This window comes from Schistocerca nitens, chromosome 5 (assembly GCF_023898315.1).
Source record: "Schistocerca nitens isolate TAMUIC-IGC-003100 chromosome 5, iqSchNite1.1, whole genome shotgun sequence".
Lineage (NCBI taxonomy): Eukaryota > Metazoa > Arthropoda > Insecta > Orthoptera > Acrididae > Schistocerca > Schistocerca nitens.
This window is the reverse complement of record NC_064618.1, coordinates 340,119,801-340,140,102: the sequence shown is the minus strand read 5'-3', so window position 1 is coordinate 340,140,102 and position 20,302 is coordinate 340,119,801. Positions and strand designations below refer to the sequence as shown.

Here is a 20,302-nt window from a genome sequence, read left to right as displayed (position 1 = left end):
AAAGTCATACACCATTGGGCAACAAGTTTGTTCAACACAGGTTCAGTGAAAACTGAGAAGTACAGGCATTCTGAAGAAGAATCCATAGAAATATCTGTGTTGATAAACACGTCCAGAAATCCACTTGATGCAAAGTAATCCAAAGAAGATTCTGTGGGAGAGGGGTCCTGAAGAGGTCCAGGAGTTGTGCAGTGATGTGTAGTTCCATAGTAGTAGTGAACGGCAGATGAAGCTGCTGCAGAGCTGTCAGCACCAGCTTATACAATAGGTGGCACCAATGAGAAGACACCAACATGCGCATTTCTCAGAGACTCACATTGTTATCTGTGGTGTTTCCATCTAGCTGTACAGCCTTGTACCCCATGAGCTGTTAGTTGGTGAACCTCGGTAGACAGCAGGCCATGAACTGCATGCATCTCTGGGCTGTGGCTAGTGACAAGTGGTGTCAGACAGGCCAACTTCTAGAGTTAGTAACAGGGTGTATTACTGCATGTTACAAAATTATATAATCTTCAGCTAGTTGTCTTCAGAAACAGCTATTAATGTATGAAACAAATCTTGAAAACACCATTGTCGTGTCATGAACAACATGTTGCAATGACTGTTTCCGACAGGTAGCATGCCGAGCAGTACATACTCAAATGCTTTGTCCCAACAGATCGGCTTTTGCTGATGGTGCACACACAGTTTGTGAGACCTTCTCGTCAACAGTCTACAGAGATGCACCACAAAGAGAATGTTGCTTATACGATTCAGCCACCAGTCTTTGTAGCTGGCAAACTGCTTGTGCCCCGTTTCATAGTTTTAAAAGAAACTAAGGGAGAGTCTGGATCAAGAATTCAATAATCTCTTTATGAACCCCCAAATGTTCTCATGACAGCATTGAAATCTGGTAAGCTAACATCTAAATGAGACAAATGATATTTGACAGATGTCTTTCCAAGTGCGGGAGAAAATTCATTCATTTTTGTACTTTATGGAAAAAAACATTATGTTGTAAGCATTTCTTTACTGATTTTCATTACTGTACTATTTTCAATTAACAGACATACTTGTAAGTGAAATGGTAGACTAAAAAAAATGAAAAAAATTTACAGTGTAATATAATAACTTAACATAAACCAAAACAAGTAAAAAAAGTTAGAATAACGATGAACATTTACATATTTTAATTAGGTATGTTGCACATACTCTTACAGAACATTGTGTTCAACTTATTTTCCAAAAATATTATCACAGAAACCAGGTTTATTGTACTTGGATGGATGTGACATGAAAGTTTCTTTAATTTTTCTTGTGACAGAAGTTTCCATTTTGCAAAATTCATCAGTGGTGGTGGGGTAATTTGCAAATTTTCAAATTTTTTCAACTTTTATATGACACACATTTTTTATATTTCATGGTTTTGAAGATATTCCCTCTAAATATAATATGCCAAATTACCTTCCAGGGAGTATTTTACCCCTTAAATGTGAAATTGGGCTGAAACAAAAAAATACATTTTCCATTATTTTTCCCTCTCTACACACAAAGTCTGATCTTGTTTCGTGCAGATCATTCATTGACACTTGGAAATGTTCCCTTGTGAGATTAATAACACAGGCCAATGAAAAAAAAATTTTTAACTTTTTTTTTTTTTTTACTTTGATAGCTGATCTTTATAGATTATTATCAACTGAATCCAAATCTAGCCCTAGGTGTTGTTTTTCGTATCACCCATAATTTTCGAGCAATATGCTTTTTATCATATAGTATAAAAATCCTACGCTATAGGATAAATGGGGAAATTAATGAAATACTTTGTTACAACATAAGCATGATTTGTATTTAAAGTAAGCTACTTAAAACAATGACATGTGTTAATAGAGGTTTCACTTGTCAGCTGGAATTGTTTGTATTTTCTTTCTTTCTTTTCTTTGAAGCTTCTTGTGTAGCTTTTTCTACGATGAGTTGCATGCTGAACTTCTTGGTGAAGTGACCTACAGTAGTCCCCCATCATGTTGGTGTTCCATCACTTTAATGTCCTGGAGAAAACGCTATCCTTGCTCCTCACTTAACATCTCTCATATTGTCCGGGACGTAATCAAGGTGACTGTTCAAAAAGTGAACTTACAGGTTCATTAAACGTCTTAAAGTTTTAAACTTCTTTAACATTGTAGCTGTAATAGAAACATAATCTGGGGCTTTTTCAGGTCCTAAGAACTTTGTAATGACTTGCTTGAATGATACCCGTGTTTATTTCTCATTTAAGGTCATTGTGTGTTCAAAGTTAACATCAAACATCAATTCTTTAATGTCAGGTCTGACAAAGATGCCTTCTTTTAGTTTAGCTTCTGAAAGGTGTAGAAACTTTTGGCAGAGATACTTAAAACATGGTCCCTCTTTAGGCAAAGCCTTTACAGACTGTTTCATTAGGCCTAACTTTATATGCAGAGGTATCATCCAACCATGAGCAGAATAGCCTATTTTATTTAGCACTATTTCCAGGTTTTCATAGCTTTCTTTCATATGTATAGAATGTCCAACAGGTATAGATGCATACATGTTACCATTGTGTAATAAAACAGCCTTTAAACTTGTTTTGGATGAATCAATAAACAGCCTCCAGTCTTTCTTTTTGTATTAAGTACCAAACTCATTCATCAGACCGGGAATGTCTGAGCAGTACACTAAATCAACTTCTTGTTGAAAAAAAACTTGGAAAATTGCTGCTCTCTCTCTCTCTCTCTCTTTACACATGTATATGCTGGTTCTAACTGCCAATAAGTTCTTTTCTTTTAATCTAGAGCCAAACCCAGATCCCTAACCAAATCATTAAGGTCAGTCTGAGTCAACAATCTGGGCTCTAGACTTTCTGTATTATAATTGAATTCATCATCATCTGGTTCATGTAAATCAGATTGTACACCAGAAAATACTTCTGTTGGTATAGAATTCAAATCATCTGGTGGTTCAGAAACTGGCAAATCTACACCATGTCCTACTGGTCGGATGGCGGATGGAAGGTTAGAGTAGCTTATTACCTTCTTGTTTCTCAAATTATGACCAGTAATGTCAACACTGCAAAAGTAGCAATCATCAGAATGATTTCTTGGCTCCCTCCATATCATAGGAACAGCAAATCTAAAGGTTTTTTTATACTTTTTGGACCATTTTCTTAGATCTTCAACACACACATAACATACCTTATGTGGTGCCCAATATTTATCTTGATCACCAAGTTTAGATCAAAAGTATAATAGGTAAATCTTTTTCACAGAGTCCGTAATGTTTCTTTGTTGTTTTTAATCACAAATTCATCGCAGATATAACAAAAACTGTCAGCAGAGTTTTTACAACAATGATTAGAAATTGTACTGAGCACATGTACAGGAAACAGGAAAGTGAGGTTAGGTTGACAGTAAACAAAACACCTTCTGTTAACACAAAAATAGAATCAACCTTTTTTTGCTAGCAAATGTTTTTCAGACATGTTACCAATATCATCTACATGCATAACACCTCCTTTTTAAATTATTTTAACTATATAAAAGCTGTTAAATTCTTTAAAAAATCGCTTAATTTAATAAATTTAACTGTAAAATATGAAGAAATGATGGGTGATACAGGTTTTTAAGTATCATATTTGGATTTCCCACCCTCAAAAAAACATAAGAATAAGATATTTTCAGCAAAAAAGTTTTTCAATCGTTGGCCTGTGTTGTTGATCTGGTTGACACTGTGAAAACTTTGTACTTCTTACTTTCACAAACTTAATAGCTAATGTTCTGCCACATTCTTAGCTATGGAATTAAGAGGCTATTGAAGAACATAAATCATCAGAACACCAGTTACAATTTCTGTATGTATCCCAGAAAATTAATTACTTATTTGAATTTTTTTCTGGGAGGTTATAATTGTTTGATGAACATAGCAGTAAGTTCCGAATGGTCTTTGACAACTGTAATGAACAGAGATTGAATGTCTACATAAATTTAGTTATAAGCTGATTTGTTGGACTTCTCCGAAAATGTAATTCATCTGTGAAAGAAGTTGATTAACAAACTCTCCTCCATCCCTTTCATGAAAACAATTCTGACCAATCAGGACTCACAATAGAGACAGGAAAGGTTAGAAGTAGAGAGTATTAGTTGTTACAAGTCTGTTAGTTTCACAAATTTGTCCAGCAAACTTCAGTGAAAATGCCAAGGACAGATATGTTTTACATCATGAAAAAGATAGATCTTAGGTTCTATGACTTCAACTTCCAAGGAAATTAAGGGCTAAATTACTATCCTCCATAGACATAAAAAATGATGCTACAGTGGTGACAGAAAAGTTTGTGCTTTTACGCAGGCTTACAGGCAGTCGCTCTTCCTAAGTACTTCTTAACAGGAATTGGGCTAATGATACACATGTGCCATGGATCACTCACCACATGCTGTACATAGACTTGCTGAACAATTACACATAGTGTGTCAGGAAGAACACACACACACGAACATAGCAGTAAGTTCCTAATGGTTTCTGACAACTGTTTCACTCTCCCAAGTGTATGTGTGTGTTTTTTTTCCCCACATCTCCTCATAAACCACTGGAACAATCTCAACAAAACGTGGGACACACATCTCTTACTGTCAGGCAACAATCATTGGAGGGGGGGGGGGGGGGGTGACAAACTCCTAACTTTCATAGTTCAGGTTGTATGACATCTTAAAGACTGAGATCTGTGAAAAACTGCTGCATCATGCATGAAATTTAAATTTATTACTTCTGTGCTACTAATTCTATTCCCAAGAAGTATCAACATACACCGCTAAATGCACCAGCAAAATTATATCGTGGTAGCACACATAGTTCACGAGGTATGTCATCATAAACACTGAGATGTGCGAAAAAATGCTAAATTCTGCATGACATTAAATTTATTACTTCTTTTATACTAAATATATTCTCAAAATATTTTGCAGACAGTATCCACATATGGTTCTGAATGTACCTACAAACTGTATATGGCTACTAATTCTACTCACAACATATTTTGTAGACAGTATCCACACTTGCCACTGAATGTACCTACACAAATACATAATTGTACAACACATAATTAGAGAGATATGATGTCATAAACCATGAAATGCGTGAAAAACCACTGTATTGTACATGACATTTAAATTTATTAATTCTTTTTTGTTAATTGTTCTCTCAACACATTTTGCAGACAGTGTCCACATACACCACTGAATGTACCTACAAAATTATATGATTATATGATCCATACATCAGGAGATATGATGTCATAAATACTGAGATGCATGAAAAACTGCCACATCATGCTTCATGTTTAAATTTATTATTCCTTTGGAGCTAACTCTACAACATACTCCACAAAAAGTATCCACATATGTCACCGAATGTATTACACAAATACATCAGTGTATGACACATAGTTCAAGAGATATGAGAGCGTAAACACTGAGATGCATGAAAAATTGCTGCATCATGCATGATATTTTAATACATTTATTCTTTACTACTAACATTATGACACTGATTCAGTCAGGTCAAATTAAGGAATTAGGTACACCTGGTACCACTTTTGATAGCTTCCAACTGTGAAGCGCAAACTGCCGTAGGCGATACAGTAGACATCTGTAGAGCTATGAAGAGGTGTTGCTGTAGAGATGTTTACAAAATCGTATTGTGTAAACATGAAGCAGATAAGCTCAGTGCACAGAAACTCTCCAGGACTATGTTTCTTAATTTGGATAGTGTACTTATTTTAGGAAAAGTTAGTGTAGACTAATTTGAATAAAACATTTCATATAAGATGTGTCCAGTTTTTGTAGGCTACAGAGATACAGCTGTTAGAACATAACTCAAACAAATTCTGATGGAAGGTCTTAAGCTGACAAGTGACTAATTTCAAAGTTGATATTCATGAGTTCCACTGCAGACATCAGTGCATTTTTGTATTGTTTTGACAACACATGTAACTCTGCTCTGCTGCTCTGTTTGCCTTTGCATTCTTTTACAGGACAACACTATTCAAAATTCATATGATCAGTTTCTTTGTAGACTTCACCTTCAACCATCCCCACAGGTAAAAAATCTACAAGGCAAGTTCGAGAAAACTTGGTGGCTAAGAAATGTCTGTTTCTGCCAGTCCATCGTCGAGGGAATGCTAGTTTTAAATGATTTGCCTCCTGTTGACTAGAATGTGCAGGGGCCTCATTGTGCTGGAGAACATACCCATCCTCGTTGACGAAGGAACCTCTTCAGTAATGTTGGATAATTGTATTCAAGAAAGCCAAGGTAACTGGGCCCTGTAATGCAATGCCATAACACAACAGCCCTTATCAACTGACTGTGTATCATATCACACCACACATTTACAGAGAAGTATTCTTGAAAATGTGCCTCCACCTAGGCAAATGGGCTTGTGTTAGACTGACAATGTGAGTTATAAGTATCACTGATACCATAATGAGTGAAAAAGAGAGTTAATGGAACTATTTGGATATTTGCAATTAGCCAACAAAAAAATTCCAGTCATCTTTTTTCTCTCCTTCTCGAAGGTGTTAAATGTGCTGTAAATGATAAGAAAAGAGGCTGTGTATCTGTAATGTCCACCAAATTTATATATATGGGACACTGATACACATTGTTGCAATGTGGATGGAATACTGCAATGCCAAGGCACTTTGGGACACAGTGATCCACTTATCATCCCAAAGGCAAGCATCTGATGATACAACTAATCTGCAGACTTCCCTGCGCTTTACATCAATGCGTGGCAAGAATCTGGTAGCAACTTTTCATTGCAGCATTTTGTCACTCATCTGTGCATACCACTGCTACCAGACAGTGAAACATTTCAGCATGAAGGTGCTACAAATAACTGCCTGTCTGCAGTGAAAGGGTCAATGAAAAGTTTGGTGACAGAGTGCAGTGGATCTGCATACTGGGTCAGATAGCATCCTCCAGCCAGCCACCAGGTGGGATCAGAGGTTTGATGCCATTGTGCTGCCCATGGAATCCAGCAAAGCTTTCACTTAGCCCCACAGTCTATGCTAACGGCAATCATTCCAGCCTGCAAGAATGCTGTGCTAGCACTAGCTGGCTGCCAGTGCTACTCAATACTGTTTAAGTGTGCTGTCTCCCAGCAGCATTCATGACCTTCAGGAATGACTCTCTCTGCTATACCAATATTAAGGTGCTGGATTGGCACTGAGCTGTGCCCACCTGACAAGTTGCACACCTGTAGCTGCTCTAGCTTGATGAATAATAAAGAGTTTTCTGGAGCTCTGTCTGTCTTGCTGTGACTACATTCACCTCTGGCTGTTTCCTATAGTCCCCATCAGCCAATTGAACCCACAGATCCCAGGTGGGAGAGCAGCTATGCCATCCTTACAACCAGAAGAATGTCTCCCCACCACACCATAGTGGTCATAGCACAATGATACTATTATAGTGTATAAATTCTGTGTGTGCTTGTTGAAGAACTACATTGTACCAATAGCTGGATGCTGTGCCAATGTCATACAGTTTAGCACAAGCACAAGTAAATTCTCCAAAATTTGGTACTCTGGGGTTAGTAAGTTATCTGTTGTACTCTCTATGAGCAGCAGCAGAATTTCTGCTACGAAACACATACACAAATACCACATTGGGTACTCAGCATTTGTAAATACAGGCAGTGTGCTACATACAGTAGAATAGGCCAACAAACTGCAATCACAGTTGAATAATTCAGTTTTTTAAAACTCAAACACAACTTTGCAACTTGAACTTGAGAACAAACAATGACATAGATAAACCCACAGCGACTGAAGTACCAAAATGTGAAATGAAAATATGTTTCTATAACTAGCTGTATCTCTTTAACAAGCAATGATTGGACACATGTTATGTGAAATGCTTTTATTCAAATAAATCCGTACTACCACCTCTAAAATACTTACTTTTCCTTTTGTAAAATCTTGTGTAGTTATAGATATTTTTTACAGAAAAGACATGGGATTGTGGTGCTCAGTGGGACAAATCATTGCTTCAAATAAATGTTGATGAACATTTGTGTTTGCTATAACTATGTGTGAAATGTGAGAGTATATCAAATATAAGCAGATGCTTACTAGTAATACACTGCTGACCATTAACATTGAAGCATCATGAATGTACCCTACAAGAAACTACTTGCTCAGATATGCAAATGATTAGCATTTTAGTGAAACCGTGCAAAGTAGGTAGGACAAATGCCATCTATATTCTGTGTATAAGGAAGCATTGTACAGTGGATTTCTCACTCAGAAATTGCATTTAAATGTTGGTTGTTTGTGAGAAGGGCATATTATGCCTCAAGTAATAAGGAGAACTGTCTACTGGCACATGCTGCAAATTAACAATGACCAGTGGGCATTCAAGGCTGATTTATTGTCCCATGATATTGCTGTTGCAATGATCAGAATCCCATAACTATCATGGGAGGGCCATACTGAGTGCCATGCAAGGTACCAAGCAACTAGTGCTTGAGGGGATAGACACAGTTTGCATTCAGCCAAGTGGGGTTGTACAGTTGCATCACTTACCTTGAGTCAAGAAACAGTTTTTTTTTTTTTTTGCAACAAGACATAATTCCACACAGACAGTGTGATAGTGTCGTGAGCACCAGTCTGACAGTATACTGACCATTGTTGCAATCTAAATTGACACGGTTGCAGAGAGAGCCGTGCTGACAGTGGTGTGCCCATTGACAGTACTGGCATTGCATAATCTTTTTATATGAGTGTCTGTGCTGTATAAAGTATCATGATGGATGTATCTATGTGTGGAGGCTCCAAGGAGATCAGATCAGATTCCTATTCTTCATACAGACACAGGAGCTGGCTTGATGTTATGGGATGCCATTCAGTGCATAATCACCTGTAGTTTGTGTAGCTGGCAAGCATCTACTGTATTCCTTATTTGTTAAGGCTCTTGGCTGTGCCCTGTCGTAGAGGTCTCTGTGGCTTTATTTTTCTAAAGGTGCTACAGGACTTTATGTTGCCCATGCTGTCCTGATCTTCCTCGATATAGATGGTGTTCGGCTGTAGCCCTGACCGGTATGTCCTTCAGATGTCTCACCCACTGAAAACATCTTACCGTGGGTTACCAAGAGACTGTCACATCATCACTAGCCAGTCACTATGATTGGTGAACTCTGGTGATATACTTGAAGCAGCATCAAATGACATACACACGTATGTCAACCCAGCTCAATTCAACTCGATACTCAGTAGAGTTAGAACTATTGTTGCTCTCAGAGCCAGAGGTGGCAGCCCTGTGTACTAAAGTCACATCCTACATACCTCTAAATCACATTAAAAAATTTAATCATGTTTTTCCTCTTATTCTGCATACATACAATAAGTAAAATTTGGCTATTTGCTAACTTCTGGTGTTGCAGTTTTAATGGCTAACAGTGTATCATTATGGTAACTGTTATAGAACAACGGAACACATATCAGCCAACATTTCCTATGTTGTAGCAAGAGTGTGGGATCCTTAATTGTTCTAGAGATGTGATGTTTATGTGATCAGTTTACATTGCAGATTTGAGGAGCAAATGCCTTGAACCTATTGAGTAAGTTCACAGTAGTAGTTCTTATGAATGGTCCCAGAGGAAATCAACCCACAAAATGCAACTGCAGTGTCAGGTCACTGTTGCCAAGACTTTTCCAGCCTACACAGGGGCACCTGTGGTGCTCCTGTGCATATCCAGACAGGGATGAATCCAGCCAGCGTATGGGAAAATTTTTGGCACAACTGTGGCAAATGTTGTATCTTGTGACATACCTGTGATTACAATCCACTCTACTTTTCCTTCTCCATTCATTAACCATGGAATACAAGAGTAAGGTTTTCATCCCCTTCAAAATTATTCCTTAAATACTTTCTTTGCTAGTATCAAACAATGGAAAATCCAGGATGGAATGTAACAATATTATGAACAGGAAAGTTGCTACTTACCATATAATGGAGATGCTGAGTCGCAGACAGGCACAACAAAAAGACAAAGCTTCCGGCCAGTAAGGCCTTTGTCAAAAATATGCAACAGACATATACAATACACACTGAAACAAATGCAACTCAACACACATGACCGCAGTCTCAGGCAACTGGAGCCATGCTGGTGTAGTGTGTGTGGTTGTATGTCTGTTGTCTATTTTTGACAAAGGCCGAAAGCTTTATTTGTGACAGTCTTTTTGTTGTGCCTATCTGTGACTCATCAGCTCTGCTATATGGTTCTTAGCTAGTATGATGTTTCCATGAAATTTCAAGCACAGGTGTTCTCCTTTTTTTCTTCTTCGCGGATGGATCACTTAGGACCACGCGTAATCAACATTTGTTGGCCTTCCTTTTCGCCCAGTATTCCTTCATAAACAACGAATGGGCTAGCTTTCGTTGCGTAGACCATGTATGTCGGTTAGTTTTTCTCTCTTCTTCCTCAAAACCCCATGTGTTTGTGATTTTTCTGATTTCATTTCTATCATGTAGATTTGGAGACCCTAATTCTCTCAGGTCTTTTTCCGTCTGTTTGTACCAGTTCGGTCTTGTAGTTTTGTTCTTTAAAAATGTATGGATTTTGTGCGTTAACCTGTTTGAGTCCATTCTTTTTAAGTGCCCCATGAATTGGATTCTTCTCATGTGCATTGTGTCTGTTATTTTGGAGATATTTTTATATATTTCTGCATTGGGTTTTGGATAATGTACCCCATCTTTAGTTCTTGGTCCTAGGATTTTCCTCATTATCTTACGTTATTTCACTTCTAATTCCTCTTTTAGTGTTCTGTGTTGAAGGTTTAGTGTCTCAGATGCGTAGAGAGCTTCGGGCCTAATTACTGTTGTGTAGTGTCGTATTTTGCAGTTCCACGAGAGACCCTTTTTGTTGTAAATGTTTTTTGTTAACTGAAACGCCGTCTTCATTTTCTGGACTCTTGATCTGACAGATTTCTTTTCATTACAATTTTCTGCAATCCATTCACCTAAATATTTAAATTCTTTTACTCGAGAGATGTAGTTATTACCAATTTTGAGATCAGAAGGTGTATCTTTGACGTCAGTCATAAATTTTGTTTTTTCAAATGAAATTTGTAATCCTATTTTAGCTGCCTGTTCTTGTAATAATTCTAGCTGTTTCTGTGCATCAGTAATGTCTTGTGCGATCAGTGCCATGTCATCAGCAAATGCTAACAGTGTAATTCTATGCCCTTATGTCTTGGTCCCAGTCTGTGTTCTGGTGCACCTGCTTTTTTCCATTCTCTAACAACTTTTTCAAGAGCACAATTGAAGAGCACTGGGGACAGTACATCCCCTTGTCGTACTCCTGTGTCTATTTCAAATTCTGTGCTCAATTCTCCCATAAATTTTACTTTGGATTTGGTCTCCGTGAGTGTTTCTTTTATGGTGTTTGTTGTCTTTTGATCAAGTCCAAATTCTGCTAATACTTCAAAAAGGGATTCTCGGTCTATACTGTCATATGCTTTTTTAAAGTCGACAAACGTGATGACATAACTTTTGTTTGAAGTACTATGTAAATATTTCATTGAGTTTTTCAAGTTAAAGATCTGTTCTACGCAAGATCGACCTTTTCTGAACCCACCTTGGTATTCGCCTAGTTTTGAATCCAGCTGAGGTTCTGTGCAGTTTAGTAGGGCTTGGGGTCTGTTTTACTTCCTTTTTTGTACAGAGGATGTATGATTGCAGTCTTCCAATCTGTGGGGATTTTTTCAGTTTTCCAGATTTCATGTATAATTTCTTTGAGTTTTGCAATAAGATTTTCTCCTGCATTTTTCCATAATTCTGCGATGATTTGGTCTTCTCCTGATGCTTTGTTATTTTTCAGTGACTGAATTATCTCTTTAATCTCTTGTATACTTGGTGGCTTTGAGTCTGGGTTTCGTTGTGTATGATGGAATTCAAATTTTTCTGCAGGCTTTTCACAATTCAGTAATTTAGAAAAGTATTTTGCAAGAATTTCGCAGTTTTTGGTGTTGGTATGAGCAATTTCCCCATGGTCATTTTTGAACTGGAGTGATGGAGGAGAGTACTTTGTTAATTTTTGTTTGAATACTCTGTAGAAATTTCGGGAATTGTTCTCCTTTTATATTTACTCATTTCACAAATAACGTTAAAGTTCTTTACTGTGATCATGGTACAGAAATGTAATGCATGTGCTATCATTTTAACAAAGTCAACACCTTTTTTGAATTCTTTGCATCAGTGCTTCATCTAAGCATATTGCTGATCTTCTCCTCTGACCTAATTGAGTAAATGATGATAAATTCCTACAAAAGTAAATTTTTGTTCATGCAGAAGTGCACTATGATGTGCAGAAAAACTAGTGTGTACTCTTTCTGTTTCCCAACAGAATAAATTGTTTCTGTAGGAATGTGGTAACTCAAACCATAGCTTTCTCATTCCATTAAGATTATATATACAATGTGATCAAATATTATACATGAATAGACTAATATGTCTGTTACAACATCTACTGTAATTACTATTATAGACATACACCTCTTATGAACTCAGTGCTCAGAACAATTAAAATTCTTCAAAAGTATGCCATATTTTAAAAAAAGGCACATTTCTGTTTGATGCACCTTTACTTCTTAATGTAAAACAGTTGGACTGCTCCTGATAACTAAGTTTGTTGCAGGAACTGCATACACTGAAGTTGAAGCAGATACATTTGTAACAAGAGATGATGGTGCTTCCCTTCCAACTAGTGAAGGATCTCTTCCTGAGAGACAAGGCTATCATACTTACATGACACCTGTGGTTCATCACATAAATCCAGCAAATAAGACACAACCAAGACCATGTGATAAACGAGTAGATCTCTATATCTTACAGCCAGATCGACTTAATATCAATCCACTGAAAGGAAAGCTAACAAACTGCCATTCAACAGGATGTGAAAGGTAAGTTCACCTTCTTTTCTTATATGTTGGCAGTGATAGTTTTGTAGTTATAAGTAACTCCTCTTTTCCTCCTTAGAGTTGTATGTGCCTTGTGTAACATGACAACCTCACTAACTGAAAATGTCTTGTTCCCTTTCTTAGACCTTTCAGTGTTCAAAAAATACCTAAAAGCAATTTAATTCTGTTGGTTGTTGACACTCTATGCCCATGTGGCAGCAAACAACTTAGTATAGTACCACAGGAAGTAACTTATGATTCTGTATCTGAAGCAGAAGGATCACACTGTCGTAATAAGCCACAGGAGGCAATGTACAGAAGAAGGCCTCCAAAGTGTATGAATTATCACCCAGAGGTAATAAGTCAATTATCATTTATATGTCATTCATACTAAAATATCCTTACAGTATTATAAATAATCTTGTTATAATCTCAAACTTGAATAATTTATGTGCTTGCTCTTTTCGTTTACAGTTACTGTGTAGCTATTGAACTGACTATCTGACATAATTACATTGTGCTTCCTTGGTTTCCCCTCACACATTAGCTGATACACATTAATCTGTTATTCTCAGCAAGCTGTGTTCTATTTATTTTCAGTTCATGGAAACTCAGTGATAACTTATGTCCCTGAAAATTGATATCTTCTGTTTTCATTAAATTATGTTTAATGTAGCCAAGCAAAATTTGTTGAACCACACCTCTTTGTGCAGATATATGATATAAATGTAAGGGATGATCAGAATATTTTTGTTTGAAAGCCATGAAATCCAGAATCAGTCAGCCAGTCATGCAGAATTATTGTGAGCATTGAGACAATCATCCCACTGATGCTCCAGGTTGAAACATCCGCTTAGTAAAAACCCGTGTCCTGCTGCATGAAGGAGTCCGTAACTGTCTGCAGCCACACGTTCTTATCCAACAGGAATTCTCTTCCCTCCAAGGCCTTTTTTAAGGGACTGAAGGTGTGATAATCGTATGGGGAGAGACCAAGACTATAAGATGGATGCTTGAGTGTCTCCCACTTTAGTTTGTGCCACCTCTGCATTATGACATTAGCTATATGGGGACATGCATTATCAAGAAGCTGCACCACCCCTTGTTGCTCAGTTGGAAATTGCTGTCCTGTTGGCAAAATCATCCTGTACTCTTATTTCCTCTACTTCTTTGGTGACTGAATCTGAGAACCCATTGGCAATTGACATAGCACAGCACCTTTGTCTGATCAAACCTACAAGAATTCCTGAGAAGACAATGTCAAGTTCACCATGTAGGTTGGAGGAAAACAGGTGCCTACTGTTCCTAGACGTTCTGATAATGAAGACCCCTGATGGTGCATTGGAGCATTCTGTCTATAGGAAGAAGACACACACTGACACATAGCTAAACAACATCTGCCATCATCTAGCACAGTGCAGTCTGCGTGCAGCATATTGGTACACAAAACATGAGCTATATGTGACAAGGAAGGCCTACATACCAAGTTATAGCATTTAAGTGAAATCTTTCACAAGAATGGTTGCTCTGAGACACAAACAAGATGCACTCTCTAGCCGAGGAGGGAGAAGAAAATAAACAATCTAGAAGAAGAAACTAAGTACCTGGCATTCCTTCCACAAACAGGGTCAGCCAGAGCCAAGATTGCCAGTATAATGGAGAAACACAACATATAAACCATTTTTGCTCAGTGGTTAAAATGCAGAATATCTTTAGGTCAGTGATAGGCCACCTAGGGCTAGGGTACCTGGCTGTGCCATACCAATGAGTTCTGGGATTTAGTTATCAAAGAAGTGAATGCAATAGAGACAATGGACAGAATAGACAGGTGTAGCCAAGAATGGACATCTGGAACTACGCCCTTTCACCCCATTGAAGCCCCCACGCCCTCCAACAAATCACAACATCTCTTCTGGAGGTATGTGATTGGCCCACCTGTTGACATGTTGGGCCTTCACTAGAGTCATTTGCAGTCCAGCGGCTGTGAAGAAACCAACTCATTGTTTCACCTGACGATGAAGAGCAGGAATTTGTCGAAATGGTATGACAACACATTGCAATGACTTGGGTGGTAACTCAAGAAAATTTCATCAACCATATAAATTGCATTCTACAAGGATACACATGACAAACTTGTATTTACAGGTGTTTAGAAGCAATACTAATGACCTTTAAAGCTGGAAAACAAGTGTGTATTATCTCCTTTGTGATTGAGACTGCTACATACGAGCAAGAAGCAAAATATCCAAGATCAAGTATGTCCTCATCTCAGAATAGTAAAGTCAGCTCAATTCCTGTAGCAGTGTTTCGGTATGAAGGAATATGAGGAGTATTGATGCAAAAGAGTAACAAGACAAGGAAAATAGAAAGATTAAGAAACTTCAAGATAGATTAAAACTGTATGTCAGACCAGGACACAAACCTAGAACCTTTGCCTTTTGTGGGCAAGTGCTCTACTGACTGAGCCATCCTAGCATGACTCATGTTCCAGAAGTAAAATACAAAGCCCATAGTTCTCTTTGCCAGTTTGATTTCAGATAATGCCATATTACATTGAATGCCAATTTCTCAGTTTGCAAACACTGTTAAACATCCAACTCTTCTGTTTCATTTGTGATTGATTTATTCTGGAACGTAATATTATTTGAAAATCTTGTGTGCTTGATGCTCTGCAGTTTGTAAGTATTTGTCAAAAGACATCTTGTTAACAACTTGAGCTGATCTTGGAGTTAACAAGCTGTCTTTCAACAAACATGATATGATTATTTAGTTCCACTGTTTTTATCAATGGCTGGTAGTTCACCTGCATAGGGTCCGTGACATGATACGGAATTTCATAGAGCTACTTTCAACAACAGTAATTACTGAGAATCAGAATTTGCCAGAGATATTTTGCAGTTCTTGTACCTTACCGCAGGCAAAACTAAAATTTCCCACAGATGACATTTATACAATGAGTTCTGCATCATTGAGCAATTGTGTGGACAATTACACATTGTTTTTCACCTACAACACACTTCTGAAATTTTAAAATGTAATATTTTAATCTTACATCTTAGGAAAGTGCTAAATCTTTGCATTTTGTTTCAGGAAAGTGAAATTAGGGCCTGTGGCCATGGAAGTGTTTCGTCCTTGTCTCCTTGGGTGCTACTCTACTGTTTATTTATGTGGACTATTAGGGCAATATCAGTCTCATTATGACTGACTGTTTTATAATAAAATACCATTTTTCTGTGTTTATTTTTCTGTGAGTTTGTCTCAAGAAGAGAAATAAAATGAATGTAATTACAATCTATTGCTGCAATGGTATGACAGTGACATTACAGCAGACTTAATAAAAAGTGAACATCAATTATTAACAGATTACGTTGAGCCTACAATAACATGAATGTTTTATTTTTATTGTGTGTAATTTCAGACAGGTGCTACAGGATTTTGTTAAGAAACATCAAGTTTTAAATGTTCATGGAGGAAGTGGTATCTTCAGTGACAATTATTTTGAATAACATTTGTGGGATAGGCAAAATATCACTATATATTTAACACAGTGGGCTGTGTAAATCAATTTATTCATTATCAGACAGTCATACATTATTTCTTACATTAGAATGAAATGTTTTACTATTGGTGTTCAATGGTATTAAGTTATTTGATCATCTAAAAAACTGAGATGAATTATTACTGTGGATCACAATTTGGACTGGTACCACAAGTACTGTGTTACTACTTCCTTCACTCACCAGATTCTGTTTCTTTACAGAGAAATGGTGTAAATAAAAGTGTAATTTGTATACAAAATAATATCATTAACTCTGTTAAGAAATCATTAAAAGTTTTATATTAGTGTAGATAAGATATCTATTAGTTCCTGAATTATTTATTTTCGGAAATTTTAGTCCAGATATATATATGTATATGTACTATGTATCATTTTCTTTTTAATTGTCAAAGAATGTTTGTCCCTTGGACTGAACAATACTTTATTTTTTATATAAGATTGTAGTGGGTTGTTTTTGAGCGTATTGTGAAAAGCTTATCAAAAATGTGACACTTCGTTTTGGTATCAAAAAAATTAGTAGTTGAATTTTTATGTGCTATGGTGGATTGATTGAAGTCTTTCTGTTGAAGTATGTATGCTGTCATAACAATGTTATATTTCTAATTTATCATTTTTAATTATTCTTTTCAAATTTGTGAAAATAATTTCCAAATGTTCAATTAATTTTACTCTCAAGAGAGCCAATTTGTTATATCAATACTTCACAGAAAACTAATTTTCTTTGTAAGACCTAATGCAAAATATGTTTTATGCAAATCAGGGGTCATTGGATTGAAATAACCTGCTCTTGGGTCCACTATAATGGACTTTATGTTCAGCTCATCATATATCATTATCCATTTTCTTACAACCATAAACATAATTATAGGACAATTTTCACAAATCATTTAAAACAGACTGCCCCTTTTGCAATGATCAATACTGTAGATTAGTAGATGCTACAGATTTTTACATCCTAAATTTTTCATAGCTACATTGGTTCAAACCTACAGAAGCCAGCAAGAAGTAAACTTAATACTTTTTAAAGAAAAATTTCTTCTGCTCTTCAGCTGTGCCAAACACTTAAACTGACATTGTTTTAATATTTCAGGCATAAGTACTGCAATACAAACATATCCACATGAACATATCTCTGCAAATAAGAACCAATCATTAAACATAACATTAAATGAAACAACTAGACCAAATCTGCCATATGGAAAAACTATTAATTATCCATCAATTTCAAGTAGTAACCTTCCTAATACATATCAGTGATATTAACCACTACAACCCTTATCCCACTTCTGATTTTCTTGTGCAGTTTGATATTGTCTGTAGATCATTAAGTGTTAACTTATTAAATATATATATAATTATGCCCATATGCTTCAGATGGACTAGGAAAAGAAATGCTTTTTCTGGAGTGATGCCTTCTTGATCTTCCCCTGCATCTGTTAATGGAGAATGAAATGCACACTGTATTTGAAAAGCTCCTTGAATGCCACAAATTCTAAACAGTTACCTAGGCTAAACCTCATCTCATTACACAAAGATGCAGGATTTACTTTGCCATGTATGAAAGATACAGAAATTAATCACTTAGAAGCAAATAATGAAAGTATTGTAACAATGAGACAATAAGTTTAACAAATAGACTGACTCAGCCAGTTGTATGCAGACTCGCTGTTTCTACTGCACCAAGAAATACACCAAATATCTTTAAATAAAAGTATTTGTGTTTATTGATCTTCAAAAACATTTCCATTTCAACTATGACATCTTTTTTTCTTTTTTTTTTTTTCACAATTTCTCTCTGACTTTGAACCCAGCAAATCTTTAATGGATAGTTTTAGGAAGATACACAAAGACTATGTGATGATAATTCATTGCAGAAAATGTTCATTATTGTTCAGAAGAAAATGGTTTTATATTAGCAAAAACACTGGAACTTTGACACTACAAAATGAGCACAACTACGCAAACTTTACTGTTAGAAATACCTCAAAGAGTAAAAGGAAAAATTACTACTACAAATGAAATGAAACTTAATAGAGACATACATTTGTGTTGAATGTGGTTGTTCATACTGTAACTTTTTATACCAGTATTAAGAAATCTTATAAATTAGAAATACAGTAGAAATGTGTGCATGTTTCTGTGTGTGAGCATGTTTTGCATAATTTCTTATATGTGAAAAGTACCTCATACTGATACACAATAAGAAAAAAAGATGTACTTTGTAATCAGATTGCATTTCTGTGGTGTGCTATATGTACTGTATGTATCCTAGCAGTGCTCCATGGCCATTACAGCAAACCATACCTCTTCTGAAGGGGTAAGAGGAACATCAGTTACCATCCTCAAATGACCTGCGGCCTACTGTGCAAAAAGAAACTGCAATAATTTATTTGTGTCAGAATAAGCTGGTGCAAATCTCAATGGAACAATAATTGGACAATCCACCTTCAATGAAAGAAAAACTTATAACATAAACAATTCATGTTGCTGTGAATAAAGGTTACAATAATGAGGTGGTGATAAATTATAGTGAATTGAGATTTATTTTTTAATCTCTATTTATCAAGAAACTTACATAAAAGGAAGCATGACCGTGTGTTCATCAGTGCACAAATAGTAAGAAAGGTGTGATGACTGAAAGTTTTTCCTTGAGTATTCTATTGTTAAAGCTAAAAAGTGACAGGGAGTGAATTTTCCTTTTTAATTGTTTACCAAGTACATTTTTCCATCTCACAGTAATTTTTAAAAGTCATATGCATTTTTCATGCATTTTGCCTGTGCTCTGCCGTGTGGTTATGCTATACTATATGGTGTGATATACTTACAGGGAGTATTAGATCGTGGTGGTCTGTTACAAAAGGAGGCTTGACTTTTGAAGGGAAGGAAATTGACTTATGAATTGCATATTGTTTGGATGCCTTAATGTGGAGAATGTGTGAATTTTTACTCCAAGTCTGTTGATTGTTTGCTAATTACTCTTGCAAACATTATGTCTTCCATTTAAATTATATGAATAAGAGATCAGAATAAAAATAGTTATTGAATGTAGTGAGGAAAGAGATGAATAAAAGTAGGTGGATGAATGGCACAGTTACATTTAAATAATTTATTTTTTGGTATTATTGTACTAAAATATTTAAATAAAAAGCTTTGATTATACAATCCTTGTACGTAACTGCGGTGTTGTAATAATGTGTGGGAAATTTGAAACCTTTATGTTCAAATTAGTTTTGTCTCATGTGGAAAATATCATTATGGATTTTATTGCAATGTTTTGTGTAAAATATTAGCAACTGTTAGCTTCAATGTAATGTTAAAATTTGTATAGATTTTAGTGCTTGGAATACCCTACAATATTCCTGCTGTTTGTGGGGATATGGACACAAATGTGCATCCCCTTGTGGTTGGCTATATGAAAACCTGAAAACATTTTGTGTAAAACACAGAAAATCAGCAATAAAAATTAATAAAAATATTTCTCTACATCAATTTATTTTGATTTGTTTTCTAATGAATGTGACATTCTACAGTGAATATCAGAGTGAACTGCAAACCACCTACATGATCATATGGCTGCATATCACACACTACCTATTAATGAAAAAATTAATCATATTACAAGTATTTTTATCAACTATAATTCCATTTTTTCAGTGGTTCCTTAATTTAAACCTTTTATTTACGTATAGAATGGTTTTTAAAGTACTATCCTGTTTTTGGAGGGGGACTGTATTACATATTATCTGCAAAGTAGTCCTCTGCTCGACTAATTCTTATTTCTGTGAGCAACACATTAGTAAGATAT

At 36.1% G+C, this 20,302-nt stretch overlaps 1 protein-coding gene across 1 annotated transcript in view; it reads left to right on the top strand.

Annotated features, from left to right (window-relative positions):
* LOC126259958 (voltage-dependent calcium channel subunit alpha-2/delta-3) overlaps window positions 1-19,946 on the top strand; it is a 941,077-nt gene extending 921,131 nt beyond the window's left edge. Inside the window, exons 25-27 of the mRNA XM_049957069.1 lie at window positions 12,680-12,944; window positions 13,086-13,296; window positions 16,029-19,946. Of these exons, the coding sequence (XP_049813026.1) occupies window positions 12,680-12,944; window positions 13,086-13,296; window positions 16,029-16,139 (587 nt within the window). The 3' untranslated portion in view covers window positions 16,140-19,946. The remainder of the gene's footprint in view (window positions 1-12,679; window positions 12,945-13,085; window positions 13,297-16,028) is intronic.
* The last annotated feature ends 356 nt before the right edge of the window (window positions 19,947-20,302 follow it).